This window comes from Oncorhynchus kisutch, unplaced genomic scaffold, assembly GCF_002021735.2.
Source record: "Oncorhynchus kisutch isolate 150728-3 unplaced genomic scaffold, Okis_V2 scaffold1455, whole genome shotgun sequence".
In the NCBI taxonomy this organism is placed as follows: Eukaryota; Metazoa; Chordata; class Actinopteri; order Salmoniformes; family Salmonidae; genus Oncorhynchus; species Oncorhynchus kisutch.
In genome coordinates, this window is record NW_022263400.1 from 38,747 (window position 1) to 54,548 (window position 15,802).

At 42.4% G+C, this 15,802-nt stretch overlaps 1 protein-coding gene across 1 annotated transcript; it reads left to right on the forward strand.

Annotated features, from left to right (window-relative positions):
• Positions 1-13,249: 13,249 nt before the first annotated feature.
• Positions 13,250-15,359, forward strand: LOC116366386 (golgin subfamily A member 6-like protein 6). Its single transcript, XM_031818523.1, has 2 exons — positions 13,250-13,974; positions 14,863-15,359. The coding sequence occupies exons 1-2, from the start codon at positions 13,299-13,301 to the stop codon at positions 15,357-15,359; spliced, it is 1,173 nt and encodes a 390-aa protein (XP_031674383.1). The 5' UTR covers positions 13,250-13,298.
• The last annotated feature ends 443 nt before the right edge of the window (positions 15,360-15,802 follow it).

The window sequence follows — 15,802 nt, forward strand, 5'->3', positions numbered from 1 at the left end:
CCGTCATACCGCTCAGGAAGGAGACGTGCTCTGTCTCCTAGAGATGAACGTACTTTGGTGCAAAAAGTGCAAATCAATCCCAGAACAACAGCAAAGGACCTTGTGAAGTAGCTGGAGGAAACAGGAAGTAGCTGGAGGAAACGGGTACAAAAATATCTTTATCCACAGTTAAACGAGTCCTATATCGATATAACCTGAAAGGCCGCTCAGCAAGGAAGAAGCCACTGCTCCAAGACCACCATAGAAAAGCCAGACTACGGTTTGCAACTGCACATGAGAACAAAGATCGTACCGTTTGGAGAAATGTCCACTGGTCTGATAAAACATAAAGAGAACTGTTCTAGAATTCACCAAATGTATTGTGGGAAGCTTGTGGAAGACTAGCCGAAACGTTTGACCCAAGTTAAACAATTTAAAGGCAATGCTACCAAATACTAATTGAGTGTATTTAAACTTCTGACCCACTAGGAATGTGATGAAAGAAATAAAAGCTGAAATAAATCATTCTCTGTCCTATTATTCTGACATTTCACATTCTTAAAAGAAAGTGGTGATCCTAACTGACCTAAGACAGGGAATCTTTACTTGGATTAAATGTCAGGAATTGTGAAAAACTCTGTTTAAATGTATTTGGCTAAGGTGTATGTAAACTCCCGACATCAACTGTACATACCCCTGTGCCCATCTCATTGCAATATGGTCCATCCAGGGCCTCAGCTGGACGCCTACAATGTGAGAAATGTAAACAAGATGCTATAATAGTGTGTGTGTGTGTGTGTGTGTGTGTGTGTGCGTGTGTGTGCGTGTGTGTGGTTTGAGCTCCAAAAAAAGACATGAGTGTGATGTGCCCCTCTGTTTTAATGTTGAAATGCCATGAATGGAAGATGACAAAGGAGATAGTGATGAGGGTGAGAGCATCCAGTATGAAAATAAAGACCCCATGGGATCTAAAATGAGTGTGGGGGCCCTCTAGTGTCTCCTTTCTGTCCGTTTGAGGATACTACAGTCACCCCTGGTGGAGGATCTTGGAACACTGCTATTTAAGAGGTTGATTAAACCTTCAACGGTGGTGGTGCTATGTTGCATGTTATCTTGAATACCAATCAGCAGTTTGAGGACAGAATGAAATGGTGTAAACTTAACAGGTTGAACTTGTTGAGGACACTCTTCTAAAAAGGGGTTCCAACAGGGTTCTTGGCTGTCACCAAAGGAAAATCATTTTTGGTTCCAGGTAGAACCCTCTGTGGAATGGAGCCCAAAAGTGTTCTAACCTAGACACAGAAGGGGTTCTACCTGGAACCAAAAAGGGTTCTCCTATGGGGACAGAGGAATAATCCTTTTAGGTTGTAGAAAGCACCTTGTTCTTAGTGTAGGTCTATATTGCATTGGTGGTTCAGTGGTTTTCTGTAATAAAATAAATGGTTCATTGGTGGTGGGGAGTTAAGATGATCTGAAATAATATGAAACATCCCCACTTTTAGCCCACATTTACAAGCAGGCAAAGTAACCTCCTATATGTGCTGAGGCATGTGTGATCACTCAACATTGACAGGACCGACAGAAAAAGACATGCTCACATGCAAACAAAAGACAACGTGTCTAGCTTGCACCGTTATGCAATTATTAAGAGACTAGATCCAATCAGCTAATCCTGGCTACCAATGTTCTAGCATTCATTTATTGAAGCTAGCCAGTGGTGTAAAGTACTTAAGTACAACTACTTTAAAGTACTTCTTAACTCGTTTTTATCTGTACTGTATTTTACTATTTATATTGTTGCCAACCTTTACTTTTACTTCCCTACATTCCTAAAGAAAATAATGTACTTTTTACTCCATACATTTTCCCTGACACCAAAAAGTACTTGTTACATTTTGACAGGAAAATGGTCCCATTTACACACTTATAAAGAGAACATCCCTGGTCATCCCTACTGCCTCTGATCTGGAGGACTCACTAAACAGAGAACATCCCTGGTCATCCCTACTGCCTCTGATCTGGCGGACTCACTAAACAGAGAACATCCCTGGTCATCCCTACTGCCTCTGATCTGGAGGACTCACTAAACAGAGAACATCCCTGGTCACCCCTACTGCCTCTGATCTGGAGGACTCACTAAACAGAGAACATCCCTGGTCACCCCTACTGCCTCTGATCTGGAGGACTCACTAAACAGAGAACATCCCTGGTCACCCCTACTGCCTCTGATCTGGAGGACTCACTAAACAGAGAACATCCCTGGTCATCCCTACTGCCTCTGATCTGGAGGACTCACTAAACAGAGAACATCCCTGGTCACCCCTACTGCCTCTGATCTGGAGGACTCACTAAACAGAGAACATCCCTGGTCACCCCTACTGCCTCTGATCTGGAGGACTCACTAAACAGAGAACATCCCTGGTCACCCCTACTGCCTCTGATCTGGAGGACTCACTAAACAGAGAACATCCCTGGTCATCCCTACTGCCTCTGATCTGGAGGACTCACTAAACAGAGAACATCCCTGCTCATCCCTACTGCCTTTGATCTGGCGGACTCACTAAACAGAGAACTTCCTCGGTCACCCCTACTGCCTCTGATCTGGCGGACTCACTAAACAGAGAACTTCCTCGGTCACCCCTACTGCCTCTGATCTGGAGGACTCACTAAACAGAGAACTTCCTCGGTCACCCCTACTGCCTCTGATCTGGCGGACTCACTAAACACAGAAGCTTGGTTTGTAAATTATATCTGAGTGTTGGAGTGTTCCCCTGGCTATCCGCAAATACATTTTAAAAAGAAAAGAAAATTGTGCCGTCTGGTTTGCTTAATAGAAGGAATTTGAAATGGTTTATATTTGTACTTTTACTTTTGATACTTCAGTACATTTAAAACCAAGTACTTTTAGCCTTTTACTCAAGTAGTATTTCACTGGGTGACTCTCACATTTACTTGTCATTTTCTATTAAGGGATCTTTACTTTTACTCAAGTATGACTATATAGTACTTTTTCCACCACTGAGGCAAGCAGATCAGAGATGTCAAGGTGGCACCCAAGCATATGCCATGTGTATATGTGCAACACACACATTTGTATGGTCATATTCTTTATGTTTTATTTCATTTGCTATCTGATGGAGCCATCCCTTGTATCCTTTTCTAGGCCTCCCAGGTATTTGCATTTAAAGTAATGTATATGATTACTGCTGCTAGGGGGAGCTGTGATGTCAATGGGGGGCGTTAGTGAGATCGTGAGGTCTTAAAGGTTTCTTCTTCAATCTTGGAGAATGCCTACTACTGAAAACGAATAACAAGTTACGTAATGTGCAAAAGTGCAATATGACTCTCAGCATATTGAGGTAACATGGTTAGCTACATAGTCCATGAGTTTGGTCATGTTTGAAGGCAATTGAAGGGAGTTTTAACAGAGTGATAAACTGGTTGGTATTTTCCCCATTGTAAGTAATGGAGGCTGGCTAGGTTGCTAATGGTTTACATGTAAGAGGAGGGATCAAGATGGCGTCTGAACTTTCTGTACTTCTTTTCAACAACGTTTTAGATCCTATTTGTTATATATAATGTGAATGTGTAGATGTGTGGTGATAGTATTTTCACCTCAGACCTTTTATTTTTTGATACTGGAGTCTGAAATGTGGAGATGTAATGCAATAATAGAGTTGTAATGGATACTTGGTTTTGAAACCAAAAAGATTAACAAAAGAGAACAGTATTTTAATACATCTTGGAGAATTCCTACTACTGAACACTAGTAACGTTTCTCCGTCTCATCATTTTACCCTGTTAATTCAGGTTTATTATCTGCTGACCACATCCCAGTCCGAGGCGTGTAACATATGTCAACAGGTGTCAAGGACTTGAAACTGACAGAAATTGAGTTAACTGTTAGGACAAGGGATAACAACTAAATGAAATCCAGATCCTCAAACCTCACTTAGATGACTGCATTGATAGAATTGGCTCTGCTGCTTACGTTAGTAAGTTAGATTTGCTAAAAGGTTATTGGCAGGCGCCTCTGAACTCTCGAGCTTCTGACATCTCAGCTTTCATTACGCCTGATAACTTCGTACAATATACTGTGATACCTTTTGGAATGTGTAATGCACCTGCTACTTTTCAGCGCCTAGATAACATTGTGTTCGTGGATGTGCCAAATTGTACTGCTTACCTTGACAATGTGGTGATTAATTCATCAACTTGGTCTTATCATCTCGCCACCTTGAAAAGTGTGTTTCAGTGGTTGGAGAATGCTTCTTTAACCCTCAATTTGGCCAAGTGTGAGTTTGGGAAGGCAACTGTGGCTTACTTGGGGACGCAGGTAGGACGAGGTCAAGTGTGAGTTTGGGAAGGCTACTGTGGCTTACTTGGGGACGCAGGTAGGACGAGGTCAAGTGTGCCAAATAACTGGCAAAGTGGAAGCAATTGTTGCTTTTCCTGCTCTCACGACTTGTCACCAGTTGGGCAGATTCCTGGGGATGGGAGGGTACTATCATACGTTCTGTAAGAAATTTTCGACAGTAGTAGCTCTCCTTACATCTCTGCTTAGTCCCAAAGTACCATTTAAGTGGTCCAAGGAATGTAACTATGCTTTTGTGTCACGTTCTGACCTTTGTTTCCTTTGTTTTGTCTTTATTTAGTATGGTCAGGGCGTGAGTTGGGGTGGGCAGTCTATGTGTGTTTTTCTATGTGTGTTTTTCTCTGCCAGAGCCGTCAGCCAGTCCAGAGCTGCCCCTCAGTCCGGAGCTGCCCCTCAGTCCAGAGCTGCCCCTCAGTCCCGAGCTGCCCCTCAGTCCCGAGCTGCCCCTCAGTCCGGAGCTGCCTCTCAGTCCGGAGCTGCCCCTCAGTCCAGTGGGGCCCTTTAGTAGGGTTTCCAGTCCTAGGTCGGTGGCGAAGGTCGCCGCTTTAAAGAGGCCACAGAGGCGGGCGAAGAGGCGCACCAGAACTTTGGTGAAGTGGGGTCCACGTCACGCACCAGAACCGCCACCGCTGACAGATGCCCACCCAGACCCTCCCCTATAGGTTCAGGTTTTGCGGCCGGAGTCCGCACCTTTGGGGGGGAGGTACTGTCACGTTCTGACCTTTGTTTCCTTTGTTTTGTCTTTATTTAGTATGGTCAGGGCGTGAGTTGGGGTGGGCAGTCTGTGTGTGTTTCTATGTTTTTCTATTTCTATGTTTGGCCTGTTTATCGTTGTCCCTAATTGAGAACCATATTTAGGTAGCCTGGGTTTCACTGTTGTTTTGTGGGTGTTTGTTTCCTGTGTCAGTCTTTGTGCCACACGGGACTGTTTCATTAATATTCACTTTGTTATTTTATATTGTGTCACATTCAGTTTATTCTATTAAAACATGGACACTTACCACACTGCGTTTTGGCCCGATCCTTGCAACACCTCTGACGAAGAGGAGGAAATCTGCCATTACATTTAGATTCAGCCAAAGCACTACTTGGTTGTGCCCCAGTGCTTGTCGCTCCAACTTTAACAAACCATTTAAGCTGGACGTATACGCTAGTATAGTATAATTTGGTAACGGAATTATGAGTTTTAATCACTTAATAATTCACAACCAAAATATACATCATAAAAATCACTAGAATTAATTGTTACTGGTTACTTCTGTGAACTTTCACTATCCTCCCTCCTCACAAAGACAAATGTGAAAATATCTTGAAGTTATGTGGGATTTAGTAACGGAATTACAAGGCACAAGGGAATTTTACCAAAACGATTTCTACAAACCCAAATGTAAGTGTTGATAATAGTAGTCAGGGGTCTTTATGTCAACATGATTCTGGTTTTATGTAGTTCTGATATTGGACCTCTTCAGACTTTTTCTGCTAATCTTTTCTAAGATCCCTTTTCCATCTGTTGACCCAGAAATCAAAGCCTTCACTGGTTGAAAAATGTATCTAGAATTACATTTACCCAAAATATACACTCTTAGATTTCATTTGACACCCAATTACACATGCTCCTATGAACGTCATAATTGGTGCTAAAATCAAAATCTAATTTTATTGGTCACAACACATGGTTAGTAGATGTTATTGCGAGTCTAGCGAAATGCTTGTGCTTCTAGTTCCGACAGTGCAGCAATATCTAACAAGTAATATCTAACAATTTCACAACCAATACACAATAGACAATCCTTTTACATGGAAAATCCCTACTGTACCTCTAGAGATACTATCCATCCCCAACTAGTAATAAAGTGGTCGTGCTGGTTGCTACTGGCCTCTCCAGCTTCAGGCTGAATCATACCCATGATGAGAGGATGTATACTGGACACACAGGGAGAAACTACAGTCTGAATCACACCCATGATGAGAGGAGGTTTACTGGACACACAGGGAGAAACTACAGTCTGAATCACACCCATGATGAGAGGATGTTTACTGGACATACAGGGAGAAACTACAGTCTGAATCACACCCATGATGAGACTACCTTTAAGGCTTAAGGGTTTGGTTAATGTTAGGGTTAAGGTTAGGATTAACGTTAGGGTCCGTTTTAGGTTTTGGTCAGACGGGCTGTCAATGGGATGTTAGTCAGAAATGCCAATTTAGTCTTTCCCTTCTCAGAACATGTCCTCCCCCTAACCAGCTCATATCATGTATTCCACCACCAGCACACCTGATTCACTAGTCAGAGGTTTGGATGATTAGTTGACCAGTGGTACAAAGTGGACTGGATCTAGGTGAACTATGTGGAGAGTCTTCCAGGGACAGTACAGTACAGACTGAGAAGCTAACAACAGTGTAGTTTACTCAACTCATTCAAACTATCATGAATATTGTTTAGAGAGAAGATCTGCACAAGGGCATAAAGTTTAAGATATAGCAAGAAAGGACAATATGCAAGGTAGCCAAAGTGGAATCAAAAGTCATAGGCCTAATCATCAATCAAATATGAAATATAAAACCCACATATAATCTACATATTAAGACAACATGTCATCTACATGTGTTATAGAATAGCTCCCTTCTCACATCCCAGGTCATGTTTGGACTGGAACGGGACAACTCAACGGGCTATGCGCATCTCCCCAATAGCCTACAGACAACTTTCCTGAGTGCAATGTCATTAATGTGACCGATATGTACAGTATAATAAGCATAGTGAAGAAGGAAAAGATCCCACCTCTGACGCACAGCAGAGACATCGCTGCTGAGATTTCCCCTGGAGCAAGAGTCCCTCAAGAATTTAAAAACAGTCATTGCGTTTCAATAAATGTCCTCCCCAAACGCTTGTTGCATCGTGAACTATCCTCCCAGTCCCTTGGGAGTTCATCGGATGGATGATGCGCCGCTGCCATTTACTTGGACGAGAAGTTGGACGAACGCTCCTCCAGCTCACGATACGAAATGGTGGAGAACTACAGTGTAATGATGTGTCGTTCACGAACGAACGGATCTTTTTGAAAGGATCTTTTTTGATGAACGTCGGGAACCGAATTGCATCGGTGAAAGAGCCATTCATCTGGCTCTATGATTTGCAAACTGCTACTACTGCTTGTTGAGCTCAGAACAACGTTTTTCTGTAGATAAATTACAACATCATTATCTAAAGGGGGTGAATCCTCACTGCAGAAATAATAAATAGTGGGGAGAGTGGGTCAATCTGGTCCACGAGGATTTATTTCATGCTTAAAAACGAATTCTTCTTTTTTTTACGCGCATTTCACGATCTGACTTAATTGAAGCCTACGGTTTGTTCTTTACATTTAATATTAGCATTTCTTTTCATTGTTCTAGATTGATTTTAATCATTTTGAAGGAAGATCCGTTTATGAGCCAAATGAACCCGCTCTTTTACTTGAACGGAGCCAAATGTGCCGGTTCACCGAAAAGACTCAGAAAGCCCATCACTACGACAGCGGAGAGATGAGATCCAAAGAGAGCACCACAATCAACAGACACACTCAACAGGCAGGCGGTAAGGGCGTTGGGATTTGACTGTCACAGGGACAAACTAATAAGAGGTTATACTTCATTGGAATAGGTGGTTCTTGAGGTAACAGTGGTCAATTGAAAACGGATCAACTGGATCAACTTGTACCCCGGGGAACAGGTGTAGTCCAGCAGTTGGTGATGGTGACATATTGAACAGTTCGACCTGGACAGGTGCACCAGAGTTGTGATTGTATGTTTGTTTGTACAGTTATGGCTGTTCTGTTATTATTTTGTATTCTCACTAAACACCCACATTTGTATTTGTGTGGGAAATGTTTGTAGGCTATGGTTGCTGTTTGTATTTCATTGAACTTTGGGCCCATACAAAGACAAATCACACAACATAGAATTCCAAATAACCTTAGGCAAAAATACACGAAATAAAAGTCAAGTGAAAATAGTTATAAATGTCTTTATCAATTATGAGTAGCTAAACATTATCGACTTTTGGACACTGATGCGCAGGAGAACCCCTAGCTGTCAATCAAGCAGGCGCGGTGAACGGATTATGACGCTCAAGCGTTCCAAATGACGCAACAATACAGCTCCAGAACAGAGAAAGTTAATGCGGAAGTTATTATTCGGTTCAACACTAAGACTGAGGTTTGACACGTGTGATTTGAGGTGAGTCAAATATTTACAAAAGTTTACAATACATTAACCATCCGCTTCGTTATATCTGTTGCTATCAATCACTCCATCTGTATCTACTCTTCTGTCTGTCTGTCGGACTATCTGAATTGTCTGTGTACTGTCTAGCCAGCATATGCCAGAAAGGTTCTTTCACATAGGCTCATATTCACAAAGTCTCATAGAAGGAGTGCTGATCAGTTATCAGTTTGTCTTTTAAATCAAACTGAATACGTTTTGATGGACAGGAGGCGACCTGATCCTAGATCAGCACTCCTACCCTGAAACACTTTGTGAACACAATCCAGGTGTACTGTGATTATGAAGTTGTGATGAGGTATTATTATATTAGTTGTGCTGATGCATGATGGGTTGTAGGCTAGAGCTTGAGGACTCAACTCTGAAGACTGTTTCTGAATTCACTGACCTGGTGAGTAAATGTTGTGTACAATGGCACCATCTAGTGACAGAAACATAGAAACACACATTGTTGCTGAACGAAGGCATCTCTTTATTTTCCAGAAATAAAACTTGTAGACCTTTCCTGCAGTCTCTGAGGAGATGGACAGCTCTTCTTCTTCTGGACGATCTCCGTCTCCTACTGGGACTGTCTTCTTACCCCCTCCTATCATGTGGAACAGTCTGTAAGTCATTCATCACATAACCTAACTTAGGTCCAGGGCATTATGTGCGGCTTGCTGAAGGAAGGCTCAGTGTCTGCAAGCTGTACGTAACGCCCTGGACCAGAGTGACACATTACCCACCTCTGGCCATCATGGACAGTCAACTCATCACATTCACGTACTGTAAGTCGCAGTTGTGTGATTTGTGTTATTAAAGACAGTTAAATTGAGCAGAAGTTGAATTATTATTTTAATATTGTAGTAAATTGTCTGAGTTCACTTCCTAAATAATGTGTTGACATTCCTTTGCTCCCAGCTACAGGCAGGCAGAGATGGAGGTTCACTTCCCGAGAGAAGAGAAGAAGACCTATACAGAGAAGGAAGCCCACATGCTTGAGTTGAGGGGGAAGGATCGAACGATCCGAAACCAGAAGAAGGAGATGGACAGACTTCAAGTCTGCCTCTGGGAGGAGGAAAAGAAGAAGAGGAATGGTGGAACAGAGAAGGACAAGATAATTGAACAATTACAGTCTGAGTCAGACAATCTAAGAGCCCTTTTAAAAGATGAAAGGAGGAGAAGAAGAGTAGAAAGGGGTATCATGACAGAGTGGAAGGCTGAGATCCTGAGACTGAGGGAGGCAGAGAGCCAGAGGGAGGCAGAGAGCCAGAGGGAGGCAGAGAGCCACAGGGAGGCAGAGAGCCAGAGGGAGTCAGAGAGCCAGAGAGATGCAGAGAGAGAGAGAGAAGCAGAGAGACAGAGAGAAGCAGAGAGCCAGAGAGATGCAGAGAGACAGAGAGAAGCAGAGAGACAGAGAGCAGCAGAGAGACAGAGGGAAGCAGAGAGACAGAGGGAAGCAGAGAGACAGAGGGAGGCAGATAGACAGAGGGAAGCAGAGAGAGCCACAGAAGCAATGGAGCACCAGAGAAAACTGCAGGAGATCCACAGACTCAAACAACTGCTGGATCTACTGATGGTGGACCTACAACTGGCCCACGTAAGACATGTCATTGTTATTATTAAAAGGCAGTGTATATTTACCCAGCTGAAAATGAATAGTGGCAGACAGCGGTACGCTAACCTAATGTTAACTTTTATTCCTTTCCTTAACCCTTACCTTAACCTCACTGAAACTATACCTAACCTTTACCTTAACCCAACCCTAGGTCCTGAACCTAACCTTCATTTATCTCAACCCCTATGCCTTTCTTCTGCCGGTTGAATATCCACTTCCTTATTAACGTCATTACTGTTGTTGTTGTTGATAACTGTATCTGTGAAGGTTGTAAATAGTTGCATTAGTGAAGCATCATTTGTAGGAGTAATTTCTACAAGCATAAACATCAGAGGCAACATTGTTGTAACATCACACAAATTGTAATCGGAATTTCTCAAACCCCTAACTGAATGGGCAAGAAGGTTGTGTGTTTGTATTTGTACACATTGTGGACATTGATACCATAAAATGTCTCGTAATTTTTTCAAACCATGTCAATACATTAATTGAGAATGAATTGTCCAGATGAATTGATCAAAATGACCCTGCTATTGATGTTGTCCAGTGTTTGATTCAATTACCTAGCTCTAGGTTGTATTTCTGTGTATCGTTCTCTGCAAATCCTTTGAAAGTATGTCTTGGTCATAGATTATCACTAATTTCACCTTTTAAAATGAAGCAAGAGATTGAGAGATTGAGGCTATGGCAGAAAGTCATGGAGGATCAGCGACCAAGACTGGCCTGGAACCACAAACCTATTGAAACAGGAAGAGAGAGGGAAAGAGAGAGGGAAAAAGAGAGAGAAAGGGAGATGGAACGTGAGAGAAAAGCAGAATCGGAAAGACAAGAAATGAAGAAGAAAGTGGAACAGGCAGAAGAAACGATAAAAGTGTTAGAACGAGAGATTGAGAGATTGAAAGAGATTGAGAAGGAAATCATATTTGAAAGAGAAAGAGACATGGGTATTGGAGAGAATGAGAAAGTCAAACTGGTTAACGAAAAGGTAAAAGAGTTAGAGAGAGAGGTTGAGAGACTGAAAGAAGATATGACAACAAAAGAGATTCAATACAAAATCAAATTTGAAAGAGCGAAAGAAGCGTTTAGAAGACAGAATGAGAGAGTGAAACAGGTTCACCAAAATGTACTAGTGTTAGACAGAGAGGTTGTGAGAATGAAAGAAGAGATTAGATGGAAAGACGAGACTGAACCAGAGAGAACATTTGATAGAGACAGAGAGAGAGAAAATGATTGGAGACGAAGTGAAGAGGAGATGAAAAATAGAGTGGAGAGAGAGATGGAGATGGAGACAGACCTCATCAATGACAAAAAGACGTCTGAATTGGAGGAAGTCTTCAAGAAAATCAAGGAACAGCAGATAGAATTAGAAAATATGGAAACAGACAAATATAAATGGAAACAGAACCAAATGGACATGGAGGAGAAGATGGAGGGTGAGCACAACAAACAGAAAGAGGTAGAAAGAAAGAGAATGGAGAAAACACCAAAACAGAGACAACAAGAAGATGAGAAGAAGAAGATGGAGAGAGAAGAAGAAGAGGAGAGACTCAAACAGAAGCACATAGAGATGGAAGAGGAAGAAAGAGAGAGGGAGAAAGAGAGACAGAGACAGATCAGAAGACAGAGAATGGAGAAGAGACAGGAAATTATGGAAAGAGAAGAAGAGAGACAGAGAGAGATTGAAGAAGAAAGATGTAAACAGAAGCAAATAGAGATGGAAGAGGAAGAAAGAGAGAGGGAGAACGAGAGACAGATACAGATTGAAAGAGAGATTGAAGAAGAAAGATATAAACAGAAGCAAATAGAGATGGAAGAGGAAGAAAGAGAGAGGGAGAACGAGAGACAGATACAGATTGAAAGAGAGATTGAAGAAGAAAGATGTAAACAGAAGCAAATAGAGATGGAAGAGGAAGAACGAGAAAGGGAGAAAGAGAGACAGAGGGAGATCAAAAGGAAGAGAATGGAGAAGAGACAGAAAATTATGGAAAGAGAAGAAGAGAGACAGAGAGAGATTGAAGAAGAAAGATGTAAACAGAAGCAAATAGAGATGGAAGAGGAAGAACGAGAAAGGGAGAAAGAGAGACAGAGGGAGATTGAAGAAGAAAGATGTAAACAGAAGCAAATAGAGATGGAAGAGGAAGAACGAGAAAGGGAGAAAGAGAGACAGAGGGAGATCAAAAGGAAGAGAATGGAGAAGAGACAGAAAATGATGGAAAGAGAAGAAGAGAGACAGAGAGAGATTGAAGAAGAAAGATGTAAACAGAAGCAAATAGAGATGGAAGAGGAAGAACGAGAAAGGGAGAAAGAGAGACAGAGGGAGATTGAAGAAGAAAGATGTAAACAGAAGCAAATAGAGATGGAAGAGGAAGAACGAGAAAGGGAGAAAGAGAGACAGAGGGAGATCAAAAGGAAGAGAATGGAGAAGAGACAGAAAATGATGGAAAGAGAAGAAGAGAGACAGAGAGAGATTGAAGAAGAAAGATGTAAACAGAAGCAAATAGAGATGGAAGAGGAAGAACGAGAAAGGGAGAAAGAGAGACAGAGGGAGATCAAAAGGAAGAGAATGGAGAAGAGACAGAAAATGATGGAAAGAGAAGAAGAGAGACAGAGAGAGATTGAGGAAGAAAGATGTAAAATGAAGCAAATAGAGATGGAAGAGGAAGAAAGAGAGAGGGAAGAAGAGAGACAGAGAGAGATAGGTGAGAAAGAGAGACGACAACAACAAGAGGAGAGAAACAGAACGTTTGAGAGAGATCAAGAAGAAGATATATGGAAACAGAAGCAAATTGACATGGAGAAGGAGGGAAGAGAGAGGGAGAACAAGAGACAGAGAGAGATAGAAGAGATACAGAGACGACAACAACAAGAGGAGAGACAGAAACAAAAGGAGAAGGAGAAAGAAAGGGAGAAAGACAATGAGAATCAGAGAGAGATGGAATTAAGAGATCAGCAACAGAAAGAGATGGAGAGAGAAAATATGATTATGAGAGAAAGGGAGGAAGCAGGAAGAAGAAAGGAGGGGCAGAAAATATTTTGGGGGAAATTGAGGGACAGAATGAACTGGAGATAGAACAGGAGAGAGAGATGGAAGAAAAGCAGGAAGTGATTAAGGAAGCAGAGGAAGTGTACAGGGAAAGAGAAGAGAGAGGAAAGGAAGTAAGCATGAAGAAACATGTAGTAGTTAATGTTAAAGCAAAAGCACGGGAAGTCTTCAATAGGCGTAAAGAGAGGAGGTTAGAAGTGTTGAAGGGGGAACGAGAACACATAGAAAGAGGACAACAAATCAGGAGGGAGAAGGAGGAAAGACGGCTGGAGATGGAAAGAAAACAGGAGAGGGCAAGACAACAAGAGGAGCAGGATAGAAAACAAGACATTGAAATTGCTAGACAGAAAGAAATGTTCAGACTAAGAGAGGAGGAGAGGCAGAGAGAGGAAGAGAGAGAGGAGCAGAGAAAGAGAGCCATTGAAGGCCATTTAGCTTTAATCAGAGAGAAAGAGAAGATTTTAGAGGTAAAGAAAAAAGAGGAGATGGTGGAAGAGGAAAGAAGGGAGATCCCTGAGTACAAGAGGGGTGACTTAGAGGACACTGAAGAGGAGGAGGAGAAGGAAGATGACAAGGTGGACATTCTCCCACCTGATAAAAGTATCCGAAGGAGAGCTGTGGGCTGGGTAAACAAGAAGTGGGAGAAGAGGAACCTCAAAAAGATAGAGAGAACCTGTCAGAGAGAAGCTGAGGAGGGCGATAAGATCGTCCACATAGGTAAGACCTGTTTTCCCTCTACTTATGACATCATCCTCTGTAGTCTCCTCTACACACATACGTTCCACACCAGTCATCATGTTGCATCATTGTTTCAATATAAAACTACTGTCCAAAATGGTCAAGCTGATCTGGTATCAACTTAAATGTATTGTACACAGGGAATTTAGAATGGAAAACTCAACTGGATCTCAATGACCCTGGTCTAAAGTAGTGCATCATAGCCTTTTGAGGCCCTAAGAAACATTTTGTTCAGGTTTTTGACTACATTTCCTCCCAATCTACACTTTGCAACGCGGCGTAGCGAACATATTGCATTTTTTAAGCAAGTTTGCTGCAATTCTACACATTTTCCCATGGGGCGGAGAGAAGAATTAGCCATTTGAAATCTATTTCCTTCAATTCTACACATTTTGCCATGGGGTGGAGAGAAGAATTAGCCATTTTGAAATCTATTTCCTTCAATTCTCCACATTTTGCCATGACTTATGGCATGTTAAGATAATATCTGAATGAAATTGACTAACAAAATTAATGGGGGCTCACTGTAGTTCAAGGCCCCTGGGTAATTTGACCAAAAAAGGTTTTTGGGGGGTCAGGGGGCCCCTAGTTGCCATGGGAACCTAAGCAATCGCATATGCCTAGGGCCTGGCACTTTACAAAGAATAGGTGCCATTTGGGACTCATGTTAAACTTTGGGTCAGGTCAATTCGGGAGGGGAATTATTTACATTTATTAACTAATTCCATGCCATGCTCAAATGAGAAGAGTAAAGAATCATTGAGATCCAACTGGGTTTTCTATTCCTAATTCCCTGTGTCCATTACATTTAAGTTGACTTCAGATCCACTAAGTTGAATGAGAACTCTACTTCTTCTCTCCTTCCAGTCATCCCTGGACCCATAAGGCTAACCATGACCCGGGCAGAGAGAGAGAGGGAGAAGAGGAAGGAGCTGCTGAAGGCTGAGGAGAGAAGGAAGAAGTTGGAGGATTTCAATAAGCAGTGGAGAGTGCAGTCGCTGCTTAAAAAACACACTCATCAACAACTGAAGGAGGAGAGGGAGAAGATGAAGGAAAAGTACCTGGAGCAGATTAATCTGGAGGCTGATGAGCAAATCCAGAAGTTCAGCACCCAGTACATCACCCGGTGTCCAACCACCCAACACAGCCACGACTACAACCACGGTCAGGAATTGCCGGGGTGGGCGACAGGCCAACAAGTAAGCCAAGAGCCTGTTGCATCTGGAGATGGCCAGCAGGAGGGGCCAAGGAGGCAACAGGCATGGCAGAGAACCAGGAGGGGAGTTCAGAGAACCAGCAGGAGGGGCCAGAGAACCATCAGGGGGGCCAGACAGCCAGCAGCTAGAAGCTCCAGAAGAGGTTGAAACATCAGAGCCAACCTCCAACAACAAGAAAAAGCCAAGCATCTGGAAGAGAATTAAGATGGGGTAAAGAATGTTTAAACATCTATTCAAGTTTTACACTGTTAATATACATGTTATCACTTTAAAAAGTGACATTATCCAATGTGAGGGTTTAGTGTACATGCAACACACATGTAAATATGTAGATACTTACCTGTCTCTGTGATGTCTTACAGCCTTCCTGACGTGCTGTCTGCCTAGAGCTGGAACTCAATGAAGCCACAGTTTCCACTGAGGTTACGTTGGTAATTAAAAGTGTCGCCCAATAATTCCTCCTCCTCTTTAAGTCATCAAGCCACATTTCCTCCTCAAAACATTATAGTCTCCTCTAGCCAGCAAGTATCCTCTTTATCAGGCAACAAACCATCTAAGGTCAGTGACCCTCCTCCCAGAGCAGAGATTCT